Source organism: Seriola lalandi, unplaced genomic scaffold (assembly GCF_002814215.2).
Source record: "Seriola lalandi dorsalis isolate HSWRI2012SDOR001 ecotype SW California unplaced genomic scaffold, Sedor1 jcf7180002054981, whole genome shotgun sequence".
Lineage (NCBI taxonomy): Eukaryota > Metazoa > Chordata > Actinopteri > Carangiformes > Carangidae > Seriola > Seriola lalandi.
This window is the reverse complement of record NW_019525661.1, coordinates 1,246,058-1,272,640: the sequence shown is the minus strand read 5'-3', so window position 1 is coordinate 1,272,640 and position 26,583 is coordinate 1,246,058. Positions and strand designations below refer to the sequence as shown.

The following is a 26,583-nucleotide window of genomic DNA, read 5'->3' as shown; positions in this document are numbered from 1 at the left end:
TAATTGGAAACAGCGAGATCTGTGACTCCTCTAGAGCCTATGAAGTTTAGCATAATGTAGGATTCTGGTAGAAGGGGGCTGAGGATGAAGCAAATGAAGAGCAACAACAACAGCTTGTTCGTTCTTCTCGTTCAGGTGTGATCCGGACGGCCTTGGGTCCTGGTGACATGGACCGCGAGCAGAGGGAGCACTACCAGGTGGTGATCGAGGCCAAAGACATGGGCGGACAGAGAGGAGGGCTCACTGGGACCACGGTGGTGAACATCACTCTCACCGATGTCAATGATAATCCTCCCCGCTTCACTCAGAGTAAGTCAACAGCACCGAAGGAAGACAGACTGCATGCAAATGATGAAACATCGGGTCTCACTTTAATTAGCGATGCCTGCTCGTGATTGACTGGCTTCAGGTTTTGGCATTTGCATTTTCGAAGTCAGACACCTTCACACACACACACACACACACAAAGTCAGGATAACTGTTCTGTTTTTCCATACCTTGTTAAATCTGAACAGTTCAGTTTCAGTTGTAATCATGTCTGATAAAGTTTCTGCCTGAGATTGTTTCAGTTAACGTTCAGTGTCCACTGGTAACTTTAAATTGAACAACATTTACAGACAGAATGTGGAAACACATGTCACAGAATGAAATGTCACAGTTTATAATCACAAATCAAATCTCTCCCCAAGATTCAATAAGGTGTTGCATTCAAATGGCAGCACAGGCTTCATTATATTGAAAATGAGCACTAGAGGCAATGTCACAAAAACACAAGAGGCCACCTCTGAAAACATTTGATATCTTCACATTTCACATGGAAAATAAGATTTATATGGATTTTACACGAGCAGCACAGTTTGTAGACAGTGATGGAAATCTTAGTGAATGAATGAGGAGCAGCAGCTGGTGTAAACACATGCAGTACAAGTGTTATTTACATGCTACTTATGTAAGCGGAGCAAACATTGCTAAGATATTGGTGCTTAAGGGAGGTTCTCTTTGTTGATTTTATTGATTCAGATGCATCTGGTGACTCTGCCTCTGGCTGCCAGTCATACTGGCTCTCCCTCACCAAAATCCTTCCCCCTCGCCCTTCCCCTCCCCCTGCCTCACCCTGAGCCACAGCTAGCAGGTTAGCAGTTCAGCAGACTCTTCAAGTCAGTGGCTGTGTCCGAAACCACTCCTTACTCACTATATTCTGCTATATCGTGGGTTTGCCATTTTGTAGTGCTGTCCAGATGTATAATGAGAATTATTATTCCCTATATAGTGGACTCATAGTATCCCACAATGCATCATGACAAGAACTGTACAACCACTGGTCGCTAACCAAACAATATATAGCATTATTATTGTGCTCAAGCTGAAAGACAGAAAAACGGTGTGAGGACAACAACCAGAGTAGAGTCCGGAAGTGTTTTTCCATTTTACCAATGAGCTCACTATATAGTCTTCTACATGGGACACCCTGGATAGTGAGTAGGGAGGAGTAAATGAGTGAGTGTTTTCACTGAGGTAACTGCTGTACTGTGCATGGTATGGCGCAGAGTATCAGTGGCTGCTGCCTCCAAGTTAAAATACAAGCACTTGGTGTGTTTGGTGACTTGGTGACTTTAGGGTTAACTTAGAGGTTCTCTATGTCTACATTAACTACACAGTTTGGAATAGTGAGTCAAAGGTAAGACAGAGGCTGATGCATGTCATTCAAAACTCTTCATTTACCTGGATCCAGACAAGAGAAAGGAGAGACGACAAACAGTGGGACCATGTTCAAACATGGTTGAAGTTCCTCATTCAAGCCAAGACAGTTGTGATTAGGAGGACAGACCAATGGTCGAGGGATTAAAAGCAGAGCCAGAACCAAAGTCCAAGAAAGAGAGAGGAGGGAGAAATATGTTCCGAGATCAAGATGATTAAAGACTTGAGAAGAATTAACTTGTGGTGGACGGGATAGAAGGTGCTCTGGGTGGGAATAGCTATTGAGATGATGATGGTTTGAGTTAGGCATTAAAGATGAATGGTTGGAGTGAGGATACGCTGTTGGTCAAGCGAAGAGGATCCAGAGATTCTCCAGCAGTTAGAAGGTCAAAGAGTTTAGGATTAGTCAGTTTTAAAAGGCACAGAGGTTTTCAGGAAACCGACCAGACGGTTTCCTGATGTGTAGTTCCTGGTTAGGAAGATTGAAATAATGACCTGCTCACAGTGACTGCTCACAGCGTTCTTACGGATCAGTAAATCACTGAGCTCAGCTCAAACGTCAGAGGCCAGAAATTGCTGAGAAATAGCACATAGCATTCGACTTAATGAAGTTTCTAACTAACTCTCTAACTCCTGTCCATCACAGTAGGAGCAGCATTCACTCCCAGCATGTTAGTCCATTCAAAGTCCAGCCCTTTCTGCAGTGAAATGAAACACCTCTTCTCTGGGAAATGATTTCACCAGCAGTGTGTTTCCTACCAGGGGAATTAGTCCAAGTAACATTAATTCTCCCTGAAAGCCTTCCTAATTAATTAAACTTTATTAATCCTTAATCATAGGAACATTCTCACTGTAAACATGTGGGCTTTGTACCGAGGAGCCCAAAGTCTCTTAAGACCGTGCCGTAGTCTGTTAGTTAGAGACAGACACTGTCTATTAATAACATGCTCTCAAATTAAATTTTGGACTGCCACAGTTTAGTACTGCAGGTCACAGGTAGTTTCATTATTGTTTAATCTGTAAATTATGGTTTAGAATAATCAGCCAGTCATTCAGTGTATAAGATGTCAGGAAACAGTCCAAAATTCCTGTCACAAGTTCAGGGTTTTTCCTGCACAGAGAATTGAGAGGCAGAATTCCGTCAAATTCCGTGCCGCCTCCGCCTCATGACAAAATTCTAGTAGGCCTACTTGTTTTCTCGGTACTCAGATTTGACGCCTGTAACTGCAATTGCGGCTGTACGTCACTACGGTAACGTATCGTAATCCGTGCAGCAGGCAGAGCCATCCGAAATTACCAAAGAAGAAGAACAAGAATGCGCTAGATTTTCTGCCTGCGGAAGGAAGCGGCGACCTGATTTGAGTTCAGACATCATTAGTTCTTCTAATATGGGAAAAAAAAAGTTAATTCATGTTACTGAGGAGATACGGTTAATTTGTCAGGACTGAAAGTAGTCCTAGTCCTCAGCCACAGGTGGAAGGTGAGACTTATTCTGCTGTTTACATAAACAACTCATTAAACAGAGCAAAAGCAAAAATACATCAGACACAGCAGATATTACATTAACTGTCACCACATTCACTGTAACTGAAATACTGTTCATTATTTTTATCGTCAAAACATGTTGCAACAAAATGAAAACAAATAAACAATAGTATCTCTGCATGTCAGTCCACTAAGACAGCAAATCTCGCTCATTAGCATCACAGCTCTTAGCATTAGCTTTGTGTGTAGCGTCTGCTAGCGTAGCATGTATCATAACAGCTTCATTTTCACTACATTACAACAAATTATCTTGACATTGCACAACACACAACTTCACTGCGGCTCCTCAACACTCTTATCCACCGGAATAGAGCATCAGCATCTACTTTTGAGGAACATTGATCCTCCTGTGTGTGATGATGAAGAGAACAAGAACTTTAGCTTGTGTTGCGCTCGGTGCAGGATTTACTCTGCGGCCTCTTAATGGGGTTTTAGGTTAACACCAACTATTGCCCTGTTCGGGTATTGCACCAAGAAAGCACCAAACAATACAATGAATTTGGCACTTTTAAGTCACAATCACTTAAAAAAGTATATAAGGGTGTCTCTTTTTAAACACATTAACTTATATAATGTCATATTTTAGCAATGAACTGTACCCAAAATCAACCCATTTTATTACATTTCATATGCTGTATTTATACAGTTTAATCTTTTACTCTCCATTTGCATATTTATATCTTGTACACATTCTCCTTCGCCCTTTACACACTGAACTTGATATGTGACATGTACAAACTGTGCTGTCTTCTCCTCACCTGTGACAGCCGTTTCCTGAGGGTACTACAGAGAGCTTCAGGGATGGAAAATTGGAAATCATTTGAATACTAATTCTGGCACTGATTTCCATAGCGACAGATCCACTGCGGTCAGTTCTAGTACATAAATAAATAAATGCATTTTATGAATCCAAAATAGTTCATTAATTAAAACATGTGTTTAGGGTGCAAGAAGATTAGCCTGTCCAGTTTTGCCATCTAATGTTCATGATTGGAACTTAATCTATCCGCCTTAGGCTACTGAGTGTGGGATTAATTGTTGAGCGGAGTACATGGAAAAACTCAGTTCTGTAATGTGAGCAACAGCTAATCCAATAATGCAGATATAATGCTGAACACACAGTATGACTATCAATAGAGAGCATGATGTTAACAGCCTGTCATGTCATTCCAGTCCACAGTGTTTTCTCCAAATACTCACTAAATGGGAATTCCACCATATTTTTTTACTGACTGCACCTCCACAGTTGGTTTAGAATCATTCAGATATGCAGTAACAAGTTTCTATGAAACGACTTTCAGCTGAAGAAACTGACAATGTGTTCTGTGGATTATCCAGAGGAACAAGACTCTGTGGAAAAAGAAGCTGCTACTGAATTTTGTAAATGTCAGTGTTCAGCGCTGTGTGCCGAGACAGGATCAGGGCAGAGCAGGCAGCTGCCCCGAGGGCCCCGAGGGCCCCGGACCCCGTGGGCAAAGGTTCACTGTGTGGTATACACTCTTCTACAGCACAGTAGATCCTGAAGTGACAAGGACCCCAAGGCCGACCCTGCATTTTTAACTAATGTTAAGGGTATCTTTAGTTTTAATACTTTTATTATTCCAGTTATTATTCAGTTGATATGGTGCATTAAAAACATATATATTTTGATTATGTATTCATCATATTACCACATATTGTACCATGGCCTCTAGGAGATCTAGGTTTTGACTGGCTGGCTTTATTAGATTTATAAGTATAACCATTCAGTATAAACAGTATAACCATACACCTATGACTCTGATGTGTCAGATCACATGATCCTCAGCAGCAGATGGCGTTTGCTCAGTTGTTTTGGAGTTGCAGATGTTCAAGTTTACTTTTTTTTTCTGAACACTTTTCATCACTGTTGGTTTATGAACTTAAGTTCAAAGTCAATGTTGATTATGTGCTGAAGAATGTCATGTGATATGATTGAAAGCTCTACAACACCTACTATCTGGACACTGTGGTGAAATCATTCTGAACTGCTGTTTCTGAGAACCTCCATTTATTTAATCCAACATGGAGCCGGTGTCTTTAAACTGCTCAGAGAAAAATGAAAATTGTTCATAATATGTTGCATTGTCATTGTTCCCAGTTGTCAGGACGACAGCATTTTAATTGCTGTTGTACATTACTCAGCAGCACAGAGATCCCATCTGTCAGAACTAGTTTGCTTGGTGCAGTTCAATTTAATTCAGTTCTAATCTCGCTTCACTTGAAGTGTTATAACAGTTGAAGTTTGAATTTAACAACAGCTGGTGCGAATGTGGCAGCTTTTCATCAAGAGGCTGCACTGGACAAGTGTGTGTGTGTGTGTGTGTGTGTGTGTGTGTGTGTGTGTGTGTGTGTGTGTGTGTGTGTGTGTGTTTTAGTGTAAAAGAAATGGGTAAATTGCCGCTCTGTTGGCCACGATCACATCATTCTCTTGTCTAATCCCCATGAAGTGACACGGAGGCAGAACTTCCCCCTCCATTCTCTGGATCTCTGGCTCTCTGTGTTCATTCATTTTCTAATTGTTTTTCCCTCTCTCCCTCTCTATCTCTGCCTCGGTCGATCACAGTCACTACATCAGAGCATCAGCATCTCCCTCCTCCTCTCCGCCCAGCCTTAGCACACGCTCACCCACTGCTTCCTCCTCCAGTGCAGGGTGCAGAACAAGCTCACCCCTGGATCTGCTGAACAGATTGCATGTGGCATTATCATTCTGTTTAAGTCACCACACTTAGCACACACACACACATACTTGTATTTCTATCAATGTGAGGAACATCCTTTGGTTACTGTATATGATGCTGTATATTTACTGTGTGCTAACCATAAACCCTTTCCGCAGTCTAGAACACGCTCACAGTCATACACATACACACACACACACACACACACACACACATGCATGTCATTTCATTTCACTTCACACCATGACTCCAATCAGTGTTGTCGGTGTCAGAGCCAGGAGGCAACACAATCTCCAATCAGCCAGAAAGAAAACTGAGTGGAGATGAATTATTCTTCGTCTCTTCTTACCTCTGGGCTCTTCATGGTTTCACCAGGCTCCCACTTGTTTGTCTTAGTATTTTTGTCAAAACTCAGTTACATACATGGATTACCAAAGGTATTGGAAAAGTAAAGAAAAATAGCTTTTGTGGTTATATTGTTTTAGTATGTGAATGTGTGTTTCCAGAGTCTAAATATGTCACACACGAACTCATTTTTCTTTGTGTGACACATCACTGAACAGTGTCACACAGGCTGTGACCTTTAGAGACAGTAACATGTGAGTTCCATACAGTCCATAGTCTTCTTGCTTGTCTGAATGCATCACACCAGGGGCAGGTTTCACAAAGTCTTTGACTGTGTCTTAGAGACTGAGTCTAAATAATCTGTTGGACAAAGCAGTTTAGTTCTTGACTATCTTAAGCCGCACTGTGGTACAATGAATTTTGGGTACATTTTTCTCAAAATAGAAAAGTGGCCAACCAAGGAACTGCATTGAGCTCCAATAATCCCAGCAGAAAATGTTTGTTTTTTGGAAGAAATCAACAGTTACAAGGACGTTTTTACATGAAGAGTGAAATAATAAAAAGAAAAATCTGATATGGTCTCTAAAACTCTTTCCCTTCCCTTTGCCCTCACCACAAAAATGTTGGCAAACCAGAAATCATGAGCCATGTTTTCCTGTTTTATGTTTTTGAGTGCTATTGATGCTGCATGTTACCATGGTAACACTGGTCTTCGGCCTGAGTAGGAGAGGGGTTAAGGGATAACTACAGACCAGTCTGAAATATCTTTGTGAAACTGGCCCCAGAACCTCAAGCTAATCAAATCAAAGCATACAGTCTGTAAAAGCGTGTGACACCACTGTTGATCCTCCACCCACTCACGATAGACCACATGTTGTTTTGTTCCATGGACAAAAGAGGGCCAATGAGCTGAGAGCCACCCGTGGACCCAGTCTGTAGCTACTATCGGTCACTGCGTAGCATGTGATCAGGATGTCACTAGGTCAACAAAAACCTCTGGCTCCCCTCTTCTCACCTCTCTGGTTAGCCACACTGTTGAGATGATGTTAGTATGTTCCACCTGTATTTGTAGTACATCCAGTAATAGGTAACCCTTTAACCTTCATCATACATGAATCTAAACTCAGCAGCCATGAAGTCCCGGCGGCCATCTTTGATTCTGCCATCTTGTTTATAGCCTCCTTTGTTAACTGCTGTTTTTTTTTTGCAGGATCCTTTGTTTAACACCATCTTGTTTATCATCTTCCTTTCACCTTTTACACTGTTTCATTTTGATCCAGCAATTTCGAGTCAGCCATTTTATCTCTGTGGTCGTGGTTGTAGATTTTAAGTTAATTGATAGTATATTGAATCAGTGGAATAGCTGTCCCGTCCCTTTAATATTAATTCAAGTTATTATTTTATATTAATATTTTAATATTTCTATTTATACTAAATTCTGATATGTGATGCAGTTGCGCCCATAAAATGCCTTTCCCGTGTGAGGGTGAGAACTGTTGGCAATTAGTCATAATTGTGCAGCATTACTTTCAGCATAATTTTGGCCAATTCAAAAACCAGGGGTGAAATGTAAAAATCTGTCACAGACTTTCTCGATGAAAATATTCACACATGCAAATATCTTAAATGCAGATGCGTTGGAAAGTGTGAATATCCCACACACTGCTCTTACTGCAGCAGATTAAAATTAGATGTAAAGAGATTTTATTAGAATATTATTACTGTGGATAGTATAATACTAATATATATTTTAATTACTCCTCAAAGCAGCTAGGACAGAACATGTTGTGTATTCTTAGAGTAGCACTTCTTACCACACTGCTGCTGTACTTTCTGGCCTGATGCAGAGATACATACTGTACACATGTGTGAAGATGGCTATGAAATCATCCTTTGTTAAATAAGGGGATGTTAGCAGCTGCAGCCGTGGCAGTGTGTTGCCCCCTCTCCTCAGAATATGTGTTTACACTGCATAAACATGTGCATCCTTTATCTCATTCTTCTTCTTCTTTGGCTACACACACACACACACACACGCACACACGCACACATAAATATACCAAAACAGAGGCAGATTTAGTAGCTGTCTAGCTGGCAGAGTGTATGACACCTGCTGTGTCTCTTACACACCACTACATCTCTGATATGTAATGTATCTGCGCACATGCACACACACACACACACATCCTGGGTAAAGGACATATGCTGATATGAAACTGCCTCAGGTTTATGAAGCGCAGTGACATCTCATTTGCATTGATTCAGGTGTGTTTGTGTACTTCACCCTATCCAGTGACTCACTGGAGCGGCCTTTTTAACACAGGCCGCGGCTGCTTTTGTTTCACAGTGAGCAGGAAAGATCTTAGTAACGGTCTGCTCTCCTCATCAACAAACTGATGGTGAAAAACAGTGGTAGCACTTCTTCCAGAGAACAAAAGGATGCTTCGCGCTCACAAAAATACATTGAAATGCGTTTTTTTAATGATCGTCAGCAGTCTGGCAGAGAGACATTGTTCCGGCGCCTGGCTTCCATCAGCATTTATACTAGTTTTTCTGGTCCGAGAATGCTTCTTTTGTTCTCGCCGTCTACCTGTCTAACCTTCTTTATGGAGCTCTAAGACAAACAGAAAGATGTTTCTCCGTTCAGCATTTATGCTGTCATATGATTTTTTTTCAAAGAGAGACAAACTTTCTCCATGTCTTTGTTTGAGTTTATGTGGTGTTTCCATTTTCTATCACTGGTATTTTCCACCTTACCAGCATCAGACTGTACGTGCTCTACCAATCACTCATCCCATATGACTGGCTGGATTAATTGGGTTCTTGATCAATACCATTTATTGTATATTTAATGAATCAGGTGGTGATGTCCTGCTGTCATGTTTAGTCAGGTTTATTTGTGCAGCTCTTAATCCCAGTAACAATATGAAAGGGTCTCACTGGGCCACATTAGACAAGAAACACCCCCTGCCCCAACCCATCCCACCCCACCCCACCCTAAAAAAAATCCCCAAAGGTGAAAAATCAAGTGACCTTGAGAGTGATTACATGAGACAAAATCTCTTTCCAGAGTTAAAAGGCAGCAGGGAGCAAATGATAAGTTGGTGGATCATAGACAAAATTAGATAATGTAAAACAGCAAAAATATGAAACTGCAAAAATTAGAACAGAAGACTCACACTACTCCACGTTCCTACACTGTACCCAGCATGTTATAACACATTTGATGTAGCTCTGATTGATAGACAGATACTCAGACCACAAATATGTTCTACTCTGGGTGGGGGTCTGGCTCAGAATGAGACCCAAACAAAGAAACGTATCAGTAAGCTTCTCCCTTAAATGACTGACACGTTTGAAGAATCATGTGACTCTCTCTTACTGATCCAAACTGTCAAACAGAATGTGACACCCTTTGTTATAAAAGAGGACCCCCTGCAGTGTGCTCATCTGTTTTGACTGTGACCCCTCGTGTCTTGTGTCTAAATGCAGTCCTGCTCATATGAGAAAAAATACCTGGGTACTGTAACAGAACAGTCGATTCCCCACTGGTCTCATTTTTCTGCAGCCAAAATCCTTTACTACCAAAATTAATATGAAAGTGAGAAATCAAGGTAAATATTCTACATCTAGGATCTTGTCACTATAAATACATTGATAAGTCTGAGCCCGAGGAATTTTTTTATTTTTAAAGAATACACTCATGAAATGTGTGATAAAAAAAAAAAACTGTCAAAAGGAATGTGATTGCATGAATTGTTCTATTTATATGAAATACAGTGTTGTTGTAACACTAAGGCTCCAATTTAACAGTCTAAAGCATGTGGTGCAAATGCATTTAGGGCCGCGTCCATGTCTCTTTTGATATTGGCTGCTCAGTGCTCATGGTTCATAAGGGTTGCACTTTGTCTCTTAATTATTCATGGAAGTGTTTTGGGCATAGCATCCAATAAACCAATCAAAGTGCCATCTCTCTTTAAAAGCCAGGTGCGCTGCACCTTCATGTATTGTTATTACAATGGCACAGTGTTTCACACAGAGTTAGATTATATTAGTGGTCAGTTGAGCACATATTGTGACTGACCAGTGAGTCCAGTCCTGACCAGAGAGACTAGTCCTGACCAGTGAGCCCAGTCCTGACCAGTGAGCCCAGTCCTGACCAGTGAGTCCAGTCCTGACCAGTTAGCCTAGTCCTCACCAGTGAGCCCAGTCCTCACCAGTGAGTCCAGTCCTGACCAGTGAGCCCAGTCCTGACCAGTGAGTCCAGTCCTGACCAGTTAGCCTAGTCCTCACCAGTGAGCCCAGTCCTCACCAGTGAGTCCAATCCTGACCAGTGAGTCCAGTCCTCACCAGTGAGCCTAGTCCTCACCAGTGAGCCCAGTCCTGACCAGTGACCCTAGTCCTCACCAGTGAGTCCAGTTCTCACCAGTGAGGACAGTCCAGACCAGTGAGCCCAGTCCTCACCAGTGAGCCCAGTTCTCACTAGTGAACCCAGTCTTGACCAGTGAGCCAAGTCCTGACCAGTGAGCCCAGTCCTGACCAGTGAGTCCAGTTCTCACCAGTGAGCCCAGTCCGGACCAGTGAGGACAGTCCTGACACAGGCAGCAGCTCTGGCACAGATCACAACATTAGAAATATTTTATGCTTATTAGATAGATATATAAATGACAACTGTGTCAGTCTGAAACTACAAAGACACTGCTTGCGCTTTGACCTGGCTGTAAGATAGAGCCCATAACATCAATAGGTAAACTTGAGATTAAAAGAACAAGGCCACCTCAATTACAGCTCATCTATGGATATACAGAATATAGCAGATATCATGTAGCTGACTGTCAGTGTTGTTTTCAGGTATTTACCAGTTCAGAGTTCCTGAGTCGTCCAAGTCTGGCACTCCAGTCGGGAGAATTCAAGCCACTGACAGAGACATTGGGAAGAACTCTGAGATGTACTTCACCATCGTCAGTGGAGATGGTATGGACATGTTTGAGATCTCCACAGACAAAGACACCCAGGAGGGAGTCATCACCGTGAGCAAGGTGAGAGGGAGCAGGACTGAGCTGTGGTCCCAGAGCACTGATCACATATGTAGCACTAATCTGAAAACCAGATTTACTTTTAATGAAGACTTTTAATGGAAGACACAAAACAAGAACAAAGAGAACACAATACAAGAGCAGATAAAACAAACAGCAGAGTACATTTCAGTAGCTGTACACTGACTATCACAGGATGAAAGGCAGAAGTCTGCATCTGTTGTTAATAATGTGAAATCCATTGCTTTCCTAATGCTCACGTTCAAATGAAGCTGGCTTTTAATCATCTTGATATTTTTCTCACGGCATTGGTTAAATCAAATTAATTCTAAAGCAGTGATTCAGCAGATCCCACACTTTCCACTCATAAGGATCCTGCCCACGTAGTCTGTTTTACACGTACTGTTAAATATGCAAAGCCTGGGCATGCTTGACAGATGAAAGAAACCAAATTAAACTTATTCATCTTCACTTTCACAACCCTCAGCAGGCACTAATGCACTGGACTGGAGCTTTTTATGCAGCTGAATTTTTTTGATTCAGTGTTCTCAAAGTGTGTGTTTACTGATGTACAATCACAATTGATATTTAGACATCCTTTTGTTCCTCCTGCTGACACAACCTAAGAAAGTCTGCGAGGCTTCAACAAAGAAGTAATGATATTCTGTCAGCAGGATACGAGATGAGGACAATATCCAGGATTTCTTCAAGTGAGGCAAAGGCAGTTCAAGTAAATCTGAAGCTTTGTTCTTGTTTGAAACAACAACCGTGCAGCACTGTCACGGCTGATGTCAAGGAACAGATTTCATCAACATTATTTGCACTTTTGAAAAACTATAATCATTTGTCTTCAGATCGAATCTGTCAGCTGCTTTATATCACAGTTTTATTAATGTTAGATTTTCCACTCTAACATCTTGGCTGTTCAGTCAGTATCTCTGAAACAAGAACAGACATGTTATAAATCCTGACTGATGCTCAACCTCAGCTATCAGATTAAATAATATATTGAATCATATAATTCCCATACAAGTAAATGTGGTGTTCAACTTGGTATCTATTACTATGACTATGTATAGTATAAAAACTCCTTTATCAGTCTAGTCTGGTTCAATATTTGACATGTTTCGTCATAATATCACACAAAATGAATACTTCTACTGTACATAACATAAACCAGGTCCAGGATGAGAACTCATTAAGTGAAAATGGCATGAGAATTTACATTTCCTGGCTAAATCACAATATGGGTCATGGATATTTAAAGCAGCTATTTGTAAGTTTAGCTATTGCTACATAGCTAACGTTAGCATTAGCAGCTATTTACTTACCAGTCTAGATGAAATGTTGCGAGTTCAGCATCAAATTCATTCCTTTACTCACCAACAGCTGTCTCCAGAGGTGGAAACAAACACCAATGTTAACTCTCTCTTTTCTCTATCACATCTTTTCTTCTACTGAAGTTAGCATGCTAACCAGCTAGCCCCAGCTCATCTCATCATTTTCCCATAGTGACTCACTGTAGCCTCCAGTCTGTCCTGAAAAAGTAGCGCTGCTCAGAGGACATATTATAACTTCTTGTCTTGTAAACACAACGTTGGTCGAAGTTTTTTTTCAAGTAAGAATCACCACCACCCTCTCCCAGCAAGAAACCACATTTGGCAGCAGAGAAAACCTTCAAAGAGCTCCTTTAATGCTGGCAGTAATGGCACCTTGTTCCAATAGAAACAGTCCCTCTAAATCCCTCCTGTGTTTCCCATGTTTTCCCCTTTACCTGTGCAGCCTTTGGATTATGAGAAGAAGCCGTCGTACACGGTAGAGATCCAGGTCCAGAACACCCAGGTGGACCCTCGCTTCATGTCCGCTGGCTCCAAAGACATGGCCACAATCCGGATCGGTGTGGAGGATGTAGATGAGCCACCGCTGTTCGACAAGGCCAGCTATCTGATGGAGGTGAAGGAAGACGCTGAGGTGGGCGTGGCTGTGGGCTCTGTCAGCGCCATGGACCCGGATGGTGTCCGCAGCATGGTCAAGTAAGGCCGAACCTCCGTCTAATTTGTTTCATTTTTTAATTAATCTTTAAAAATGGTTAAAAACTGAAAATGCAGGAAAGTTAATGACAGAAAAAACAGGAATATTTTTAAGTAGCATCAGTGTCTTTCAGACTTCTCAATGTTCTTTTAGGAAACACTTTTGGATTTGCTGCAGTCTCACTGGAAATTTGTTAATTTCCTAAATTCCCTTGACTGTAGATTAGATTTACAAAGTTGTAGCAAACTAAAATACAGCTTAATTTACCATTTATGGACTACACTATATTTTGTGCTTTGGTTTGCCTTAACGGGTACTACCTTATAAACACAGTCCCTCTTATTGTTTAAATTACCACCATAATTTTCTTCAAGTACAAGCAACATTATAAATGTCATTGCCAGAGCCTCCTGACAGCAGAGCAGCCAGATGGCATCCGTTGCATGTTTCATTTTGTTTCTATTGTAGAAGAAAATCAGGGGTCAGTAGGTCACAGCTTTGCTATTGACTTGACCTAATGTCTACCACACACTGGAAGACTGTGGAAGACTGACACCTTCTCACATCTAAAGACAATGTGTCATGAGTCAGTTTTTAGTCACACTATAAGATTCCAGAATTTTTTTTGCTCTTTAAAATTCGACATTATTATGATTATTATTATTATTACATAGTTAGTAACTCAACACTGTAAAAGTCATGATCTCACCTTTATGATTTCGTATTTTATTTTGAAATTATTATATATTTAATATATTTCCTTGCCTCCCTCATGTATTTAATATTGGCTTCACACCAAACCACTCACATTCTCCCTCCCTGGAGTCGCCTCCCTGCTCACTCTCAGCTGGTTTGCTGCTTCCTGTTTGTTGCTGGAGAAGTCATTGAACGTCACAGTCATGAGCCAAGCTTAAAAACTTATGACAGTATTAAACATGTTTGATTTTATTGGAATGTCAAGATGAAATAAAGACTAACTGAAGAAGCTCATCACAACAACACCAAACCATTGAGATGACAGGAGCACGCCACAACTCCAGCGGAACTCGTTTGAAAAGTCGTTTGTTGTAAGGCCGACATAACTGGACCCACAATAAACCTAAAGTCCAGAAACCGAACAGGTGAACCCACGTGCAGAGACAAACTAGCAGACCAGGAGTTTCAGATCACAGGCAGAGGGAGCTTGTAACTGAGGGAGCTGGCCCAGCAGTGGGAGGTCCAGAGAGGGAGCCAGGAGGACCTGGAACAGCAGGCGTAGTCATGCGTGGTGGGAGTCAGAGGCAGAGGGAACAGCAGAGGAGGAAGAGAGCAGGATTCATTGAGAGAAACAGTAACTAAAGCTGTTACAAGAACTGACGGGAACGTGGCTTCACCGACTGCAGCGGAGAGAGAGGTTAGGCCGAGGCAGAAGAGGAGGTGGAGGGCGTGGCAGTGTCCTACTCACATCAGGATTTAGATAAATCTGGACAGATAAGGTGACTCCATGGTGTGTTAGTTAGTCAGGATGAGACTGAAATCCAACTGAATATAAATTGCAAGTTCATTTTCTACATATCTGCTTTGTAAATCAGGTCTTGTGCTACATATATGTCTCCAGATGGAGAACTGTTTTAGCCTGTAGCCAATCAAATCGTTTCATTTTAAACTGTATTTGATTAAAGCTGTAACATCACTGTTCTATCGTAGATGGTCACACTTACGAACAGCAGCCTGAAACTCAGCACAAGAGCAGACTAGCTTCTTAATGAATGAATCCATTGTATCTACATCTAGTCCTGGGCCTTAGCTTGTCCCAAAGAAACATCCACCAGGTGAAGTTGCACCACTAATTAGCTATAACACACTGAAGAGTTTAAAAACTTACCAGCAAATGTCAGTTTAGATGCTAAATGCTCATTTTTCTTCAATGATGCTAATTGAGTTTGCATATGTCTGGAAAGCTGGCTGTGTTGGGGCTCAGGCTGCTGCTCCGCTGTCAGTCAAACTCACAACCCTCACAAGCTTCAGAGAAAAGGAGCATTTTTCTGATATTTCCCCCAGACCTTTTGTTTCTTCATTTCAGTAAAGAAAAAACAATTAACAAAACATCTGAAAATCACTGTTGGACTGAGTGTGATCGCAGTTGGACTTTGACGCGATCAGTCTTCACATCAGTGAAAACAGGGAGCCGTTTCTGCAGCGCAGGACTGTCATATTTGAAAGTTTGCATTTCTGTACTTCCTGCTCTGCAATTTTATGAATCTCAGCAAAACTGCATAGAAGCGGGATGAAGATTGACTTCAAATGGACCTCGATTCTCTAAAGGCTTGTGAGGAGTTCTGATAAGAGTCTGAAAAGAGGGGAAACGGAGGGGAAATATGAAGTAGGCTAAAAGATAGGTGGTGTGTTAACGATCAGCGTTAAGATTATAAACCCATCAGTCTGTGGACTATACAGCTGTGTGTGAAAACTGCTGAGTGCATACACAACAGAAACCTGCACCTACAGGCTATATTTAAACTGCAGTACTGTTCATTATTGATGCTTGGTTTGAGCTCTGTTGCTCTCCTGTTAGTAATTGTCCATTACTCAAACGGCATCACTACATCCTGGGAATTTTCTGATGTTTACAAAATAAAATGCCTTAAGCCTTCAGTAATTTGCTCTGTTGCAGTGGGTATTGATCACGAGTTACAAGCCTATGAAGATAAGGTGAAACTTTTCTCATCTCGGAAGAGAATTTCAGTTCTTGCCAAAAAAAAAAAAAGGAACTGAATTTAGAGAGAAGGATGAGTTAGGATTAAACAATCATATTGTGTAGTGGTGAAGAGTGGTGTGGTGCAGGACGAGTCAAAAAGAAATAATCATGTGTTAAAGTGACGGGAGATGAGCTGTGGCAGACAGGACAGAGCACAGCTGGAGACTGGAACTGAGTCTTTATTTCTCTCCACTTAAAGCAGGCAAACTGATGAGGAACACATTCCAATTAAAACAAGCAAGGGACCATGGAGTGCTCTTAAAATGATGTGTCACAAGGGGGCACACACTCTCACACACACTCACACAATTCCAATTATTCCTGTGTTTGTGCATTTGTGTACGTGTCTGTATCGTCTGCTCACACTGTGTCGGTGAACTATTATTTTACTGTCGAGTGCTTTCTAATTACGATCAGGCTGGGATGTACTGAGCCAATGTTTTCTTTTCAGATTCATATATCTCTTTATGGAAAACAATAACTGAGGTTGAGTGGTACATAATAAACTGCTGATAGCAGTTTGATGCTGTGTTTTTGAGCAGATAGTGGAACTAGCCTTGATCCAAGCCCTGACGATGTTCACGTACAGTACAATGTGCAGCTCCTGTTCACAGAGCAGTTTGCCTCCACTTTGACAGGCAGTGGGAAAAAAAGACAGAAGCAAAGGCAACTCAGTTGTATTATCTGTGGAGTGCTGTGAAGCTGTGAATAGCTGCATTCAGCAACTAGTTCAAAAATAGCGAATGCTCTGTGAGCAATCCACAGACATCGGCAAGAGATTTTCAAGTAGCGGTGATGTTTTGAACGGGCTGTAGTAAGATTAAATCTGAAGAGAGGAGAGACTTCAGCAGCTTCCAGTGCAACACGATTATTCCAGCTGTTAGAATATCAAGTTTGGCTGCAGGACACAGTCTGCACTTTTTTTGTCTAACCTTCATTTTTTGGTGTCAAATTCACTTCAGAGTTTTAAAAAGTGGATACATTCTAGAAGGTGTGTACGACAAATACTGAAACACTTAAGTATTGCAAGGTTATGATTTGTCATACTGTATCAATTCTAAAAAACACTGTATCAATTTTTAATTAATAGTTTACATGAAAAGATTTGTGACAGACAGTTGTGCCTGAATACTAGACGGCAGTGTTGTAATCTATCTTCAGCCACTTGACTCTTCCACTCCAATGTAAAGTGACACGGGTAAAGTGGCAGAAACTGTGACCTCCTTTAAATCTCTTCTTTAAACGTACTTCTATTGTACAGTTGTTTTTATTTTTTAGTTTTATTGATTTTTACTGATAGCCCTCTTGCTGGTGGTCTATTTGCATTACTGAAAAACGAAATGAAAATTTTTATTTCTGATCTGCTTGTTTTGATTGTTGCCTTATATGACCTGCATCTTTTATTTTGCAATTATTATTATTATTAACAAAATTAACCAAAATCAAATAGCCAGCCGGGCTTGGCTAACCACTCAGCTCTATCACCATCACAAACTAAGAGGAACCAGTTGCTCTTCTTACTGTGGTCACTTCCTGCCGGCTCCATAGTTACAATGCTTACTGTAGCTGATCCCGCCCACTAGCTTAACTCAGCCCTGTCTCACCTCGTTGCAGGTACTCGATCGACCGCCGCACCGACATGGACCGCCTGTTCAACGTCCATCCGGGGAACGGCTCCGTGTTTCTGCTCAAAGGCCTGGACAGAGAGGAGACGGCCTGGCATAACATTTCAGTCATTGCCACCGAGTTCAGTAAGTCCAGCAGCTGTTGATGTTGAGTACAAATGAATGAGTCTCTGGTGTATCGCAGTGTCATCAGTCACAATCACTTATCATGGACAAGTAGTTGCAGGACCGGCTGAGTGGGAAACAGTAAAGGATCTGTTCTCCTAAAATTACAAAAACTCACACAGCCAAGTTGCGTGTTTCAGTCCAGGTTCTGAGAAATCCTCCGCCAAGATATTTGCTACTTGGATTTGAATTACTAAATAAAATTACTATCAAATCAAGCAGGGACACTGCTTAGGAACAGAGTCTTTCTTGTTTTTTGCTTTCTAGTTTTACAAATGTCACTTTTCAGTGATGTGTGGAACAGAAACAAAATCTATACCACTTACCCTTACACCCTGGACAGGTCACACACGCATTCACACCTTTAGAGTCAACAGTGGACCTAATGTGCATGTGTTTGGACTGTGGGGGGAGGCTGGTGTACCCGGAGAGAACCCACACAGGCACAGGAGGAACATGCAAAGGGCCCGGGGTTCAAACCCAGAACCTTCTCACTGTTAGGTGACAGTGCTAACCACTGCGCCGTGCCACCCAACAAAACAGCAATGTAACAAAGAAGAAAACAAATCATATTCATGGATCTGTTGAAACAGAAGAAGCCATGCTGTGCTGCTGAGCCCTCAGTCATTGTTGCACACGGATGAATTTCTGGTAATCAGTGAGGAGGACATTTAAGCCTTTAATAATGAAATAAATACAAAGTAATCATTCAAATGCAAGCCCTCAGAAATTGTTTTGCTCAGTTTTTTTTATTGTGTTAATATTTTGTTCTGGTTTCATTAACATCAAACAACCTGAGCTTCCTCAAACAATCTGACTCAGGCACGAGTGTGAAATGAAGCCTGATTGGTTTCTTAGCCTGGACTGAGGCCTGCTGGGAAAATTACAGGGCTCTATGAACTAGCTGCTCGGACACGGGATCAAAAACACGGCCAGTTCTTATGATTTCTGTCTCATTTTGTTTTCTTTCATTTTATTTTGTTTTTCATCTTCAATATTTATGCGTGAGCTCAGAGGGTGACGAAAGCGTGAGAGCAGGGGGGGGGGAGAAGGGAGAACTTCTTGAACTTCTTGACAAGCTGCCCTTACGCAAGGCACTGAGCTGCTCAGCGGGAGCCATCAGCAGAACAGCCGAGGTTGCGCCGGATAGCTCGCAGTGTTGATGTGTACGGGTCTGTGAGAGCGTTTTCTCTCCTGTGTTTGCCTGCAGATAATCCCCGTCAGAGCAGCCACGTCCCCGTCTATATCCGCCTGCTGGACATCAACGACAACGCTCCCACCTTCGCCACCATCTATGAAACCTTTGTCTGTGAGAGAACCAAGGCTGGTCAGGTACTACGGCTTCATCACTCCACACACACACACCTGGAGAGAAAACATACTGCAGCAGTTTGATAGTAGCAGTGATTTTTTTTTTTTAAATCAATGTATGTCTTCGTTCTGAGTGAAACCTAAGTTGTTCAGGATTTACCAGCATCAGGATCGGTCGTCCTTTGACCAATCACGGCCTAGAGTTAGAGTTGTAGAGTACTGTGGATCTTTTGCTGGCTGAAAAGGTGGAAGCAGTTCATTTTTAAGGGGTGACCTCATTAAATCTCCATATTTTCTTCTTCTCCTGTGTTTGATTTGAAGTGTTGATCCATAAGAAGATATATTTGTGGTTTTAAGAACCAAAAAACCATCTCAGTGCAGTTTTACATCTCCTCTCTCAGGCTCTCTCTGGAGATTTAGTAACCACAGGTCGGTGAGCCAATCAGAAGAGAGGTGGCTCTGAGCCTCTCCTCTGATTGGCTGTTGACTGTTTTCTGAGTGATCCAATAAAACTATGTCAGATTTCAGGTAAAACAGTCAGAGAAACCAAATCATCCAGGTGGGCGGGGCTTGGTGACTGCTTTGTTGTGACATCACAAAGTTCCAGAAGTCCTGACGGCTGGTTTTAAGGCTCAGTTTCTGAATACAGGCTGTGAGCATTTCTCTGTGGACTGAGGCTTTGATACTTTCACTGTATTAATATAGAAGCTAGAGCTGATCTATAATCACACTACACATGGACAGAGACCTTTATATTAATTATATTCCTTTAAATTAATTCACATCCAGCTACAACCTGACACTGAGCTGAACAGCAGAGGATGAAGTGTTGATTAGATATGTGTCTTACACATTTAACATAACAGCTGGAGCCGACTTACTTTAGCACAGCTGTTTTCTCATGCAGTACACTCTCCAAAAAAAAACTGTGAAGTCGATAAGCTTATTAATTATTTATTAATTAATATTATGCTATACACATAGGTTTAACAGGAAGAATCAGACTCCGAAAAAGTCAAAAAGCAAACAGCAAGGTGGTTTCACCAGAGAAAGGTCACCACTCTGTGGGTTTTGCTGAAGAGTGCTTCTTCTTTGTCTAACAAACAATCTTTGGTTAAGTGCAGGCACTGGCTTGCAGACATCACAATAACCATGAAGTTAATCACAGACTTAACGTTAACTACTGACATCTGCTTTGACCTGCCACTAGTTCTGTCAGAGCCGATGCTGAGAATCTGAACTGAACATTTTGTGTATTTCTCTTTGCAAATAAGAAAGGAAAAGGAGCAAAGGCAGAAGGTTCATTAAAGACTGTCTCTCCTTGTTGCATAGCAAATCCAGGTATTATACCTTGAACCGACCCAAAACAGAACAGACTATCAGAAGCTTCACTGTGGCCCGTGCTCTGCTTCTTGCGGCAAACAAAACAGTAATGACAGGAAATCAGTAATTTCATTACTCCCTGTTTTAAACACAGGTAATTTCCTCAGCAGTCACCTGATTAACGTTGCTGTGGCTGCTCCGGGTGTGGAGAAGCTGCTAATTACTGCTTCACCCAGCCAGCAGGGGCTCTCTGTGGGGAGACGTGACAGGCGGGCCACAGAGAGGAACAGGGCAGCGCCGCACTGTGAGGAAAAAACTATAGAAGATTGAAATGAACATAACGATCACATACAAGAAACACCCACATCTACTTAGAGACACTAAAACAGCTTCTAGCTCTATAAACACGTTGCTGCTGTAAGTCTGGAGTGTTGGACACATTGATTAGCAACACACTGTTTAAGCAGTGTTCCTGCTAGTTAATTAAACTTGTCCGTCATCATGTACATACAGTGGAATGACTTGGTTTTTTCTGCATTGATTGCTCATTAAATATGAGCTGATCATCTTCAGTATCACAGACACATGCAATGTGCTTAAGATAATAACAGTGAGTCATTAAAACCTTCACAGCTCTGGTGGAAACAGTCAGTGAAGCTTGGATTTAATAACTGGTTGAAGCTCCTCTGAAACCAGCTCTTCAGTAGCTGCTGATCAGAGCTGCTCAGTGTTCAGGAGGAAGTTTGGACCGTTCTTCTTATAGAGCTGCTTCAGTCAGACAGATTCTCAGGATGTCTGGGCTGAGCGGCTCTCTGAGTCCACAGCATCTCTACTGATCCAGCAGAGACCCAGGTCTGGGCTCTGACTGCATCAGGTGTCCAGGTCCAGAGGCAGCAGATCCAGATCATGATGCTCCCTCTATTTTGCTTTTTCAGTTCATTAATTTAATCTGTCCACAAAACATCTTCCCAGTAGTGTTGTGAAGTGTGCTCCTCAGAAAACTTCAGGCACAAAGTGAGAGTAGCAGCTTCCATGTCCCATGAGGTGTGTGAGGTAGAACGGAGGACAGAGACGTGAACCAGTTCCACTGATTCCTTTCAGCCTTCAGCTGTGACTCTGAGCTTCTTGGTTACTGAGCGTCTGCGTTCTTGCTTTCGGAGTCATCTCAGCTGGACGTCACTTCTAGGGAGAGAAGCCACAGACCTGAATCTCCGTCTGTGGACAGTTTGTCTGACTGAGGACTGATGAAGATCTACACTCTTTGAGGAGATGACTCATTCAAATCAACTCTTCTGGATTATAAATCCTCTGAGATCTGGTGGTTCACATCAGGTGATGTTTCTTGTGTCAAAGTCAAAGCGTCTCTAACCCAAACCTCTAATCTTGTGTCATTGACTGGACTCAATCCAGTTATTAGCCTCTGATGAAGTCATTAGTCGAGGGCTTTACAGACTGTTTCAGCTACACTGTGAATGTTTGACTGATGTTCTCAAAACACAATGATTTGTACTTCATTTGTCACATGCCACATACAGGAAGCAAAGCATGGAGTGAGGGTCAGACTTGGCAGCAGAGCAGACTGAACAAAACTGCTTTGTTTTTTTTTTAGATATTATGAAAAATATTGCAAATGGTGGGAAATATCACAACATTTGATATTGATATTTTTCAATGTCAATATCGGCCCAAGCCTACCTGCAACTAAGTTATGTCATTCGCCAATCTCAGCAACACCCGCACTGAATACAATGTTATTATCATAACTGATATAAATGATGCAGGAACATGTTTCCCCAACACACCCACCCCCACCTTAGAAAACAGAGACTGGCCTCTTCATTTTTACTGCACTTACTTACATTTTTCAAATTTGTTTTATTGCTTTATTTAGTGCTCAGTTTTACTTGTTATTTCAGAGCATGACTATATTCAATTCAGTGCTTTTTTCACAAATAGCAAAATGAAATATAAACATAATGAGTCTTTATATACTGGAATTTGTAGGTTTCAAAAATACTTTGCAAAGGAAAGTAAATTAATTGAAATACAAATACACGACGTGAGCGATTGAGTTATGATTAACTGTCACATTAAGGAACTACAAATATCTCTACAAATATAGCACACACACACACACACACACACACACACAGTGGTGAGCTGCTGTTAACTACTGATTCATAAAGGCTTTTTCTTCTGTAACATTATTTCAGTGCAGAACAGTGAACTGGAGGGACCTCGAGTACAGACTGTGAGCCGGCTCATAGCAGGTGGTCCTGTAGTTATTGTGCTGTGATGCTTTTATGAATCACTTATGGGACATGTCGAGTCCAAGAGGCTAAACTGAGCTTATAATCCCCTTTTATGAACAGAAAAACGCAGCATCTGCATGGAGCCAGCCATTACTACTACACTGACTTGTTCTGGCTTGGATGAATATAGGCCAAAAAGCAAAAGAAGAGCATCTCTGTAATCTGTTTTTTGAACTTCACTATGAATCAGGAATGATTTCTTCTTCATGGTTTTGAGGGTTTATTAGATTTTTTAGTTTGTTTGTTTTTTGGTTTTTTTTGGATGACACAGCCAATTAACCCATTAAAGTTGACATAAAGTAGATCATTTTTAATTAGCTTCCCCTCCAGCTTCCTAATTGACTGACTCTACAGTCCAAGGACACATGGCATTGACTTGGTTAGACCTCTGTAACACTGAATATTTGAATCATCACATATCTGAATTTGAATGTTTTAAACAACATCGAGTATAATTGTTCTCTGTTGTAAAACCACTAGATATGATTCAATGCATTAATCTATGGGATTCAACTAATGTGATTAAAGTGAACCAGCTTATACATGTGCACATACTACACACACACACACACACACACACACACACACACACAAATATATCATGCAACAATTAATAGGATAAAAACACAAATCTGTATGTGAGGTCTGACACACACACACAGCAGGTTAAACATAAGACAACAAAACACACTTAGGTGCAACTACACTGCTGATGCCACACACACTTGCTGCCAGTGATCTCCACACGTCCCTGTCATCCTGCCATCCTTTCATCCTTTAATTCCTCTGCCCTTTCATCTGTCCATCAGTGTTAATCATCAGTGTTTGTTGACTGAGTATCCTCCACTGCCTCCCTCAGGTTCCAGATCTGCTCAGTGTGTGTGTGTGTGTGTGTGTGTGTGCGGACGTGTGTGTCACCGGCACACATCTTTGTTAAAGCCTTTAATCTCTCAGCTAGTTTCTCCTATTCAATTGAATAAGACTGGAGTTAAACAGAGAAATAACATACACCGCCACCAGCTGAGAAATAACAGGAACATACAGCTGCAGCTCCAACAACTGTCACATTCACACAAGTCATTATGACTGCAGTTTAAACAGTTACAGGCTATTTACACAAAGGAACACCTTAGTAGTGTAACACCAGCATTCACCCACCTTTGGTGTAATGCCAAAAACAGCAGAATGAAACATAACTGGCTCTTTAGCAGCTAAATCCTCCACTATGTTCACAGCTCATCACTGACTTTGACTCTGTGCTGTTTGCTGCTTGCTGCTGGGTGGAGGGTTAACAGCTGCTGCCGATGCTGCAGCTGCAGCTGCTGCTGCTGCTGCTGCTGCTGCTGCTGCTGCTGATGCTGCTGCTGCAGCTGCTGCTGCTGCTGCTGCTGCTGCTGCTGCTGCTGCTGATGCTGCTGCTGCTGCTGCTGCTGCTGCTGCAGCTGCTGCTGCTGCTGCTGATGCTGCTGCTGCTGATGCTGCTGATGCTGCTGATGCTGATGCTGCTGCTGCTGCTGCTGCTGCTGCTGCTGCTGCTGCTGCTGCTGCTGCTGCTGCTGATGCTGCTGCTGCTGCTGCTGCTGCTGCTGCTGCTGCTGATGCTGCTGCTGCTGGAGACCAGGCTGATAAGAGAAACCAAAACAGTTGACTAAAAGAGAATAAAAAGCTGTGCGGAGCCGGGATCAGTCTGCCTGGGTTTGTCACAAGCATCAACCTCTGGGGCTGAAAAATGAAGCAAATACAGTCAAGTGTCAAAAACTGTGATTCCTCTAATGACCACTAGAGGCTCTAAAAGTGAGTCAGTCCCCATAGACGCCCACTCGGAGCTTCAGAACCGCTCTTCAGAAACCTGTGGGTGACCTCACAGAGGCTACGTCCATCTTTACTTATAGTCAATGGTTTGTCACTCCGAGTGATTCACTTCAAAATACAAGAAATGTGCAATAAATATTCACATATACAAATGTTGATTAGTGCAGCTTTAACAACCAATTGTAAGTGAAACAGTCATTCATGATTATGTTTTAATAGTATGAAGGTTCAGTGCTTTCCGTGCAGAAAATTGAAATTGAAAATCGAAACGGTAGCACCCAGATTTAAACACCTTAACATGTTCAAAATTGACGCGCTAACACGGCATTTTCTGTCGTCTTAAGAACACGTCGTGGGCTTCTGTTAAAAGTCTCTCTCCGGAGTGTGATGCTCTCACCCTCTGCAGATGCGACAGCTAGGCGAAGAAAGTTGGTAGCATGCTCCATCAGAACAGCAGATGTGCTCAGCATGGATGTAGTCAGCTACAATGGAGACAAGTTTACACTGTGGGTGTATCAAAACCTCTCAAACCACCGCATTAGCATAATCCACTTCTCCACTGTCAGGGTGTTTAGTCACATTTTAAGGAAAAGGAAACACTAAATGATAGCAAAGAAATTAGAATGTCAAAAAGAAAATAGCACTGACACGGTTACGTAAGCATTTCAGCTGATAGCTGTGTAGAACAGCAAAATGACAACTGCAATTAGAACTGTAATGAGAGAGGGGAGAGGGACTTGGTTAACAGAGGAAATACAAGCGTCACATATAGTGAGTAAAGACTCAAATATTTCGTTTCATTGAACTGGTTGTTGATGTGTATGAGTTTAATATGAGTTGTGGTGTTGACTGAGATATTAACAACTTATTTGGCACAAACATATGATGGTGATAATATCCTGACAGCAGTGTGTACTGTCACTGTAGTGAAGCCGGTCTTCTTCCTCTCTGCTCTTTGGACTCCACTGAGGTGTCGGTGTTAATGGCTCTCTGTATCTCTGACAGCGTATCCAGACGGTCAGCGCCGTTGATGCCGACGAGCCGTCGTCAGGACACAAGTTCTATTTCAGCCTGGCCTCTGAGGGGACGCACCGCAGCAACTTCACCGTCCGAGACAACGGAGGTGGGTAACACAGCACACACACACACACACACACACACACACACACACACAGGCAGGTGCACTCACTTCATTATAAACACCACGGGACAGACATTAAACAAAGGCGTTTACTGGATGTGAACTCAACTGCTTCAACAGAGTGGAATAGCATTTTTAGCTTTTCCATTTATGCTGCCATCATCATCATCATCATCATCATCATCATCATCGTCATCATATGTAGAAAGCCTGGCAGCTCACGCATGAGCTAAAGCCACTTATTGTGTTTCTACAAATGTAGTGATTGTGATTCAGATACTTGTGACTGTCTGAGACATGAGAGTAACAAGAACACAGACATGTGTTGAACTGTTCCTTTAAGCAGAAGATACAAAGTGAAAAATTATTATAACTATTTTAACTAATAAATAGTACTAAAACCTTGCAGGATAAATCTTAGAACTGAGACAATTACAGCTTAAATGCTGCTGTTGCTCATCTTTGTCTCTCTGTGTGACTGCTGGCATGTGGAGTGTTTGGCTGTTCCTAAAGAGGAAGTTAGCACTAAATGCACTTTTTTTAATGAGTAAGTTATTTGTTGTAGCAGTCTCCACTCTGTGTGTCTGTCTGTATTAGGTCTGTGGACAGGGTGATGCTGTCTTTAAGAAAGGAGGGTGAATAACTCCACACTATTTTGAGCAGCACTCAAAACAAAGCAAAACAAATAAATTGTCCGTCACTATTTTCCTGCAATTTCTATAATGTACAGTAGGGCTGTCCCAAACGATTATTCTTTAAATGATTAATCTAGCGATTATTTTTTCGATTATTCGACTAATCTA

The 26,583-nt window shown here is 41.8% G+C and overlaps 1 protein-coding gene across 1 annotated transcript in view; it reads left to right on the top strand.

Moving 5' to 3' along the window:
* Positions 1-26,583, top strand: part of LOC111648340 (cadherin-6-like) — a 91,613-nt gene that overhangs the window by 55,457 nt on the left and 9,573 nt on the right. Inside the window, exons 6-10 of the mRNA XM_023398196.2 lie at positions 11,139-11,326; positions 13,106-13,356; positions 17,706-17,842; positions 19,092-19,213; positions 25,645-25,762. Coding sequence (XP_023253964.1) covers positions 11,139-11,326; positions 13,106-13,356; positions 17,706-17,842; positions 19,092-19,213; positions 25,645-25,762 — 816 coding nt within the window. The remainder of the gene's footprint in view (positions 1-11,138; positions 11,327-13,105; positions 13,357-17,705; positions 17,843-19,091; positions 19,214-25,644; positions 25,763-26,583) is intronic.